Raw genomic sequence first — 9,926 nt, 5'->3', positions numbered from 1 at the left:
AGATAGACACACACAGAGATAGACACACACACATACACAGAGATAGACACACACACACACACAGAGATAGACACACACACACAGAGAGATAGACACACACACACACAGAGATAGACACACACACACACCGAGATAGACACACACACACACACAGAGATAGACACACACACACAGAGATAGACACACACACACAGAGATAGACACACACACAGACACCAAAATCACCTGTTACGATAAATTGTATGTTTCTTACTACTTCAAAGACATAGATAATTAATTTGTGTATGTATGTGTACCTGTCTGTGTGTTTGCCCGTCTGTGTGTGTGCGTGTGTGCCTGTGTCTATGCGTGCATGTGTGCATATGTGTGTATCCATGTGTATCCGTGTGTGTGACTCACGAGATGGCCTCTATCATGTCCACTCCCATCTCCACACAGCAGTGAGCGTGGTCGGCCCTGGGCTCAGGCAGCCCCGACACACAGTAGTAGCAGTCCCCAAGGATCTTTATCCTCAGACAGTGGTTCTCCTGTAGTATACAGACACACACGCACGGCGAACACACATGGTCGGACACACACACACGGTACTATTGGTGAATAAACTACATAAAAGTATATGATTGATGTATAACACTAAAATGTAACTAACTGCTCACCGAAGCTAGTTTGTCGAAGCGAGCGAAAAGTTCATTCAGTGTCATCACCAACTCTTGTGCTGTGCATTGTGATGCCAGGCTGGTGAATCCTTCGATGTCAGCAAACAGTATACTGTCATATGAAGAGGGAGAAACACAACAAAGAGAAAGTGAGTGGATGAGGAGGAGAAGTTGAGAGAGAGAAATAAAGAGAGAGAGGGAGTGAGGAAGAGACAGATACAGAGAGAGAGAGAGAGAGAGAGAGACAGAGACAGAGAGAGAGAGAGACAGAGAGAGAGACAGAGAGAGAGAGAGAGAGAGAGAGAGAGAGACAGAGAGAGAGACAGAGAGAGAGAGAGAGAGAGAGAGAGACAGAGACAGAGAGAGAGACAGAGAGAGATCAATAACCCATAGTTAACATGGTCTAGCGCCTCCCAGCCTGTCTGTTGAGAGAGAGACAGCGAGAGAGAGAGAGAGAGACAGAAAGAGAGGAGAGAGAGAGAGAAAGAGAGAGACAGAGAGAGAGAGAGAGAGAGAGAGAGAGAGAGAGAGACAGAGAGAGAGAGAGACAGAGAGACAGAGAGAGAGAGAGAGAGAGAGAGAGAGAGAGACAGAGAGAGAGTCAGAGAGAGAGACACAGAGAGAGAGAGTCTGTCTCTCTCTCTCTCTCTCTGTCTCTCTCTCTCTCTCTCCAGTGAAGACGGCTCAGTATTGTTCTCATTTTCTAACTTGTTATAGTAATTAAAAGGAAGAGGGAAAACAACACCAGATGGCGGTGTTGCCCCCTTTATCAATGACTCAATTTAACAACCACTGACAGAATAAGATAGACAGATAAATAATATTTTCAATTCAACACACCTTTATGGTGAGTGAATAGTTTAGACTAGATCAAGAGGCTGGTGGTGCTAGCTCAGGAAGTCCAGGTAGTTTAGACTAGCTCAGGAAGTCCAGGTAGTTTAGACTAGCTCAGGTAGTCCAGGTAGTTTAGACTATCTCAGGTAGTCCAGGTAGTTTAGACTAGCTCAGGTAGTCCAGGTAGTTTAGACTAGCTCAGGTAGTCCAGGTAGTTTAGACTATCTCAGGTAGTCCAGGTAGTTTAGACTAGCTCAGGTAGTCCAGGTAGTTTAGACTAGCTCAGGTAGTCCAAGGAAGCGTCTGAAAACGTTACTGGCTGTCATTATCCTTGTTTCCTCAATTCCTCTCAAGAAAGAATTCCCAGGAGGGACATTGGATCCTCTCCTCTACTGTGCTTTAAAATGAATTGTTGGTGGGTGTCCATGTTCAGAGCAGAGTGAGATGGTGTGTGGCCATGGCTACCTGACGTTGTCATGTTTCTGGATGTAGATCTTGTGGAACATCATATCTTCCTTCTTGGCGTTGATTTCTGCCTTCATCTCCATGGCAACGTGCCTCGGAAGCACCGACAGCAGCAAGCGTTCCTGGAGAATGTGCCTGATAGAGAGAGAGGGAAAGGGGGAAGAGAGAGAGAGGCAGAAAGAGAGCGATAGATGGAGAGAGACGCAGAGAGAGAGAGGCAGAGAGCGAGAGAGAGGAGGGGGAGAAGCAGAGAGAGAGGCAGAGAGTGAGAGAGAGGAGGGGGAGAAGCAGAGAGAGAGGCAGAGAGCGAGAGAGAGGAGGGGGAGAAGCAGAGAGACAGAGACAGAGAGAGAGACAGAGAGAGAGAGAGAGAGAGAGAGAAGCAGAGAGAGGGGGAGAAGCAGAGAGAGAGAGACAGTGAGAGAGAGAGAGAGAGACAGTGAGAGAGAGAGAGAGAGAGAGAGAGAGAGAGAGAGAGAGAGAGAGAGAGGAGGGGAGGGGAGGGGGAGGGGAGGGGAGGGGAGGGGAGGGGAGGGGAGATGCAGAGGGGAGGGTGAGAAGCAGAGAGAGAGAGCGAGAGAGAGAGAGAGAGAGAGAGAGAGAGAGAGAGAGAGAGAGAGAGAGAGAGAGAGAGAGAGAGAGAGAGAGACAGAGACAGAGACAGAGACAGAGACAGAGACAGAGACAGAGACAGAGACAGAGAGAGAGGGAGACTCAGTGTATACTCAGTGAGCATAGCCTTGCTATTGAGAAAGGCCACCGTAGGCAGACCTGGCTCTCAAGAGAAGACAGGCTATGTGCACACTGCCCACAAAATGAGGTGGAAACTGAGCTGCACTTCCTAACCTCCTGCCAAATGTATGACCATATTAGATACACATATTTCCCTCAGATTACAGAGATCCACAAAGAATTCGAAAACATCCCAATTTTGATAAACTCCCTTATCTACTGTGTGAAAAACCAGTGTGCCATCACAGCTGCAAGATTTGTGACCTGTTGCCACAAGAAAAGGGCAACCAGTGAAGAACAAACACCATTGTAAATACAACCCATATTTATGTTTATTTATTTTCCCATTTGTACTTTAACTATTTGCACATTGTTACAACACTGTATATATACATAATATGACATTGAAATGTCTTTATTCTTTTGGAACATCTGAATGTAATGTTTACTGTTAATATTTAATGTTTATTTCACTTTTGTTTACTATCTACTTCACTTGCTTTGGCAATGTTAACATACGTTTCCCATGCCAATAAAGCCCTTAAATTGAAATTGAATTGAATTGAGAGAGAGAGCAGGCAGAGATAAAAGTACTCAGTTCAACCCATTCACTTTCATGTATTTTTCATGCGTTTCACAGCTAGAAATCTCAATGAGTCACTGCCTTGAGCGCCATTCATTCTTTGGAATACTGCATGGGAACATGGTAGAACACAGAGGCATTCAGATATACTCTATACTGTTGACCCACAAAAATGCGAAAGCATATTTAGGTAAAAAAGTGTAATGGCTTGTGTAAACGTGTGAGATGTGCTCATCCCTGTGTGTGTATTTGTGTGCATGTCTGTGTGCCTACCTGTGTGTGTGCCAGCGTGTGCATGCTTTTGTGTGTGTGTGTGTGTGTGTGCATGCTTCGTGCCTGTGTGTGTGTGTGTGTCTTTGTGTGTGTAGCCTACCTGTTGCTGGTTCTCTCTCTGCAGGTAGAGCCGGGCCTGGATGTACCCCCTGGTCTCCTGAAAGGCCTGTCTCTGAGACATCTCGGCAGGGTAGTGGGTACAGATACCTATCATGTTGGTACACAGGAAGACCAAAGCGTTGGCACTCAGCTGGAGAAGTAAGAGAGGGAGAGAGAGAGAGAGTGTGGGGGAGAGCGAGAGAGAGTGGGGGAGAGAGAGAAAAGAGAGAGAGAGGGAGAGAGATAAAGAGAGCGAGAGAGGGAGAGAGAGCGTGAGAGTGGGGGGAGAGAGAGAGAGAGAGAGAGAAAGAGAGAGAGAGAGAGAGTGGGGGAGAGAGAAAAAAGAGAGAGAGAGGGAGAGAGATAAATAGAGAGAGAGAGAGGAAAAAATATGGAAAGAAAAGAGAGAGAGAAATGTAATGTATACACTCAACATTTTATAATGTTATATGATACAGTCAGTGGCGGCTCCTGAAAAAATTCTCAGGAGGGGCAATTTTTCTGATGATTTAGGTGACCTACACACATTTTAAAAAAGATATGTCCAGCAACAACATGAAGACAGGGGCAGCATATAAGTCAATACCAGAAGCATTTATTGACTGATCTGGGGAGATGGATTCCAGTTTCTGTGACAGATTATAAATAATCTCTGATGCCTTTGTTATATTAGCTTTTGGTTGAATGTACTGTCGTAGTAAATATATAATGTTATAGCTTGGTCTGACTAAAATCTTGTGCATGACCCATTTTGTGTTGGGCGTTTGTTTTCAATCAATGCTGTTCCTATCCTATAACAATGGACAAAAGAGTCCTATCTTGTCAGCCTTGTCAGCAGGTGGCCAAGGAGTGGTGATCCTAGCTGACCTAAGACAGGACACTTTTACTTTACTCGCGTGCACGAACGAGTCCGTGCACGCGATTCCAGATATCTTTACCTCTGAATAAACTGCCTTTATTATACCATATCCACCCTGTCCAAAGTCTCTACTTGGTCTCAGTTCTCCAGTAAACTTGTGATTATCAACAGTACACAACGGTAACAAACAATTGGGGGAACTCACGGGGCAGATAGTAACCACTTAAAAGGAAGCGATTCCCAAACCTTCCATAACAAAGCCATCACCTACAGAGAGATGAACTTGGAGAAGAGTCCCCTAAGTAAGCTTGTCCTGGGCCTCTGTTCACAAACACAAACAGACCCCACACAGCCCCAGGACAACAACAACAACAACAACAACAACAACACAATTAGACCCAACCAAATCATGAGAAAACAAAAAGAGAATTACTTGACACATTGGAAAGAACAAACAAAAAAACAGAGCAAACTAGAATGCTATTTGGCCCTAAACAGAGAGTACACAGTGGCAGAATACCTGACCACTGTGACTGACCCAAACTTAAGGAAAGCTTTGACTATGTACAGACTCAGTGACCATAGCCTTGCTATTGAGAAAGGCCGCCGTAGGCAGACCTGGCTCTCAAGAGAAGACAGGCTATGTGCACACTGCCCACAAAATGAGGTGGAAACTGAGCTGCACTTCCTAACCTCCTGCCAAATGTATGACCATATTAGAGACACATATTTCCCTCAGATTACAGCGATCCACAAAGAATTCGAAAACAAACCCAATTTTGATAAACTCCCTTATCTACTAGGTGAAAAACCACAGTGTGCCATCACAGCTGCAAGATTTGTGACCTGTTGCCACAAGAAAAGGGCAACCAGTGAAGAACAAACACCATTGTAAATACAACCCATATTTATGTTTATTTATTTTCCCATTTGTACTTTAACTATTTGCACATTGTAACAACACTGTATATATACATAATATGACATTTGAAATGTCTTTATTCTTTTGAAACTTCTGAGTGTAATGTTTACTGTTAATATTTATTGTTTATTTCACTTTTGTTTACTATCTACTTCCCTTGCTTTGGCAATGTTAACACACGTTTCCCATGCCAATAAAGCCCTTAAATTGAATTGAATTGATAGTAAGGTCGCAATGACACAGAAAGCAGTTCAATGTCGGGGTACAGAGTCGCTCTCTTACCAGGATCGCGGTCCGCTCTGACCAGGGTGAAGGTGGCCGGCTCCACTTCTCTGTCCGGGACTCTGTCATCCAGCCAAGTCTCCCAGCTGTATTGGGATTCCGCTTCCAGCAGCGTTTTCATTATTTAGTCCGTTCGTAGCGGGTATGTACACGATCAACAAGGTCAGTCCAAAACCAACCACTGGAAATCCATGGTTGGCAGAATGTTTGTAAACTAAGTCTACAAATTAAAAACATAAAATAACGCCACACTGCAGGTCACAACAGAGACGCTGCTAGCCGCCATTGTCTTAGTTACGTTCATGGTTACGTCACGTATGACGAAAGCGCGTAAGTGCATGCCCACAGACACCCATAGAGAATGTATTGAAAGCTTTGAAATTTGAAAAAAATAGATTTTACATGACAGGCTATGAGAGACTTCTGGGCGATTTTCAACTTGACTGAAATCGCCCCAAAAACGGGCGGGGCCATTTGAAGCACGACTTTAGCCTGATTTGATATTTAGTGGCTGGCAGATCAGACGTGAACACTGATAACTACTGTTGCCGTGATATAATTGATTAGAAAAAAAATCCCTTCCTTTTCCCGTTTGGCAGTGCGTCGCCCATATCGCCCTATTGAACACACCGCCCATGGATACAGTGAACCTGGTGTGACCTGTTGGGTGAGGTTGAAAATAACATTCATATTACTCTATACCAGGGGTACTCAACTACTATTTGAGAAGGTCCAGTGACACACATTTTCTAGCTGGCAAAGGTCCGGATGGATATTGTCCTTTATCGGCTCTGTGGTACAGTGTAGTAACAAACATAGTCATCTACGACTTAGGAAACATGTGGTTATATAAAATGTATATTAAATACATTAAATGAGACTAGGAATTTCAATTAGTTACAACTTCTTTCCAATGTAAACATGTGCAACATTGCATAAACATTGCTGAAGAACAAAAGTGGTTGCATAATTGTATGTGCAAAACGTGCACTGTGAACCATTGTACATGGGCCTTGAATTAAAAAATAAATATTTAAATGAAATAAAGTGCATGTCAAGGAGAGTTGAACAAAAATTATAATCTGAATGCACAGAACGTCACTGTGGGCCATGCAATATTCGTGTTGAAGTTAGTCTGAGCCTTGCCCTGCATTAATGAGAGTAATTACACTCTCCTGACAATGCTTTGAACTTTGGCACAAATGGTGTGAGAGCAACTCTGAGACACTGATGCAGGTGTTCATTGGTGAGCCTGGTGCGGTAGACTGATGTACAGCTGTACAGTGAGGGGAAAAAGTATTTGATCCCCTGCTGATTTTGTACGTTTGCCCACTGACAAAGACATGATCAGTCTATAATTTTAATGGTAGGTTTATTTTAACAGTGAGAGACAGAATAACAACAAAAACATCCAGAAAAACGCATGTCAAAAATGTTATAAATTAATTTGCATTTTAATGAGGGAAATAAGTATTTGACCCCTCTGCAAAACATGATTTAGTACTTGGTGGCAAAACCCTTGTTGGCAATCACAGAGGTCAGACGTTTCTTGTAGTTGGCCACCAGGTTTGCACACATCTCAGGAGGGATTTTGTCCCACTGCTCTTTGCAGATCTTCTCCAAGTCATTAATGTTTCGAGGCTGACGTTTGGCAACTCGAACCTTCAGCTCCCTCCACAGATTTTCTATGGGATTAAGGTCTGGAGACTGGCTAGACCACTCCAGGACCTTAATGTGCTTCTTCTTGAGCCACTCCTTTGTTGCCTTGGCCGTGTGTTTTGGGTCATTGTCATGCTGGAATACCCATCCACGACCCATTTTCAATGCCCTGGCTGAGGGAAGGAGGTTCTCACCCAAGATTTGACGGTACATGGCCCCGTCCATCGTCCCTTTGATGCAGTGAAGTTGTCATGTCCCCTTAGCAGAAAAACACCCCCAAAGCATAATGTTTCCACCTCCATGTTTGACGGTGGGGATGGTGTTCTTGGGGTCATAGGCAGCATTCCTCCTCCTCCTAACACGGCGAGTTGAGTTGATGCCAAAGAGCTCGATTTTGGTCTCATCTGACCACAATTCTTTCACCCAGTTCTCCTCTGAATCATTCAGATCTTCATTGGCAAACTTCAGACGGCCCTGTATATGTGCTTTCTTGAGCAGGGGGACCTTGCGGGCGCTGCAGGATTTCAGTCCTTTTCGGCGTAGTACGTTACCAATAGTTTTCTTGGTGACTATGGTCCCAGCTGCCTTGAGATCATTGACAAGATCATCCCGTGTAGTCCTGGGCTGATTCCTCACCGTTCTCATGATCATTGCAACTCCACGAGGTGAGATCTTGCATGGAGCCCCAGGCCGAGGGAGGATCCATTTGCAAATAATTGCACCAACTGTTGTCACCTTCTCACCAAGCTGCTTGGCGATGGTCTTGTAGCCCATTCCAGCCTTGTGTAGGTCTACAATCTTGTCCTTGACATCCTTGGAGAGCTCTTTGGTCTTGGCCATGGTGGAGAGTTTGGAATCTGATGGATTGATTGCTTCTGTGGACAGGTGTATTTTATACAGGTAACAAACTGAGATTTGGAGCACTCTCTTTAAGAGTGTGCTCCTAATCTCAGCTCGTTACCTGTATAAAAGACACCTGGGAGCCAGAAATCTTTCTGATTGAGAGGGGGTCAAATACTTATTTCCCTCATTAAAATGAAAATCAATTTATAACATTTATCACATGCGTTTTCTGGATTTTTTGTTGTTATTCTGTCTCTCACTGTTCAAATAAACCTACCATTAAAATGATAGACTGATCATTTCTTTGTCAGTGGGCAAACGTACAAAATCAGCAGGGGATCAAATACCTTTTTCCCTCACTGTATGTGGAGCCAAACAAGGTCAGGATGTCTAGTGCCAGTCTCTTGAGAACAGGGACATCAGCTGCAGGCGCCATCTTTCCCCAGAAAGTGACAGGGTCACAATCACCAGCCTGCTCCTTCAAAGCATGCTGGTGCATTTTCTTGCAGCTCAATCAACTCCATTTGCGGTGATGCAACATCTACCCATCTGAAGATCTGTTTTGCTTCTTCTGACAACTTTGTCACATTTGTGACCAAGAAGGGGTTCTGGATGAGCAGCAGCAGTTCTCTTCCAACAGTGAAGTCATCAAAGCGAGTCTTGAAGTTATCCATCAGCTTCTGGATGAAATCAACATAGTTGGGACGACCTTTGTCTCCCTGCGTTTGCACCAGAATATTGGGGAGGTGGACAAGCTCTCCCTGGAGATCATTCTTGAAAAGCTCAAATTCCTTCTGGAAAGCCCGGACTGCTGTTATCATATCACACACTGTGTTGTCCCGTCCCTGCAGCTTAACATTCAGTTGATTAAGGTGTGATGTAATGTCTGTCAAAAAATGCAACTGTTTCCATCTTCTCCTCATCTTCCAAAAACTCAGAAAACTGAGTTGCCTTGTCACTTTTTTGCTCTGATAAGAAAGCTTTGATTCCTCCTGAATTGCCCAAAAGCGTTCCAAAACGCTGCCTTTGCTGAGCCACCTGACATTGTTGTGCAGTAGTAAGTCATCAAAACTGGCAGTGGCCTCTGTCAGAATGCCTCGTAGCAGGCGATGTTGTAGGGATGATGTTGCTCTCAAAAAGTTGATCAGTTTCATCATCGTTGTCATGACCTCAGAATAGTCTTTTCCCAGACTGGCACACAGGACAGATTGATGGATGATGCAGTGATATGATGTCAGGTCAGGGTGGTCCTCTTTCAAACGTGCAACCAGTCCCCTCCCTCTTCCTATCATGGCTGGAGCTCCATCTTTGGTGATGGAGACCACCGACTTCAGATCTATCCCCCTTTTTGTCAGCATCCCTTTGATGGCCTCATGGATATCCTCTCCCCGTGTGTGTGCTTCTAGATTTGTTAAGACCAACAGCTCCTCACAGAATTCCTTCTTTCTTTCATTATAAAATCTGCGCTTGGGAAACGGCACCCGGTCGATCATGTTTGAAAGCTGTCTGAAATTAATTTACTGACTTCGATATCGTTTGGTGCTGTTCGGTCCATACTGACCTTTTGCTGGTGCCATTTGAGTATGACTGCTCTATGCCATAGGATTTACAGCATGAAAACAAGACATCTAGAAATGTCTGGAAACACAAATCGGATGTGATATACTGTACGAGGTTCAATATGATGAAAAAATCTTAATTTTTCAAAATTGGGATATC

At 44.3% G+C, this 9,926-nt stretch overlaps 1 protein-coding gene across 1 annotated transcript; it reads right to left on the bottom strand.

The window, feature by feature from the left end:
* Nucleotides 1-399: 399 nt before the first annotated feature.
* LOC311115772 (adenylate cyclase type 6-like) lies at nucleotides 400-9,028 on the bottom strand (the record flags this gene model as incomplete). Its single annotated transcript, XM_084190912.1, has 5 exons — nucleotides 400-527; nucleotides 657-768; nucleotides 1,956-2,077; nucleotides 3,644-3,793; nucleotides 8,753-9,028. Coding segments are annotated over 5 exons (788 nt in total), but the record flags the coding sequence as incomplete, so codon positions are not given.
* Nucleotides 9,029-9,926: the final 898 nt, after the last annotated feature.

The sequence above is a fragment of the Coregonus lavaretus genome, assembly GCF_964263955.1.
Source record: "Coregonus lavaretus genome assembly, contig: HAP1_SCAFFOLD_6150, whole genome shotgun sequence".
Lineage (NCBI taxonomy): Eukaryota > Metazoa > Chordata > Actinopteri > Salmoniformes > Salmonidae > Coregonus > Coregonus lavaretus.
The sequence above is the reverse complement of the archived record's forward strand: the minus strand, read 5'-3'. Positions and strand labels throughout refer to the sequence as shown.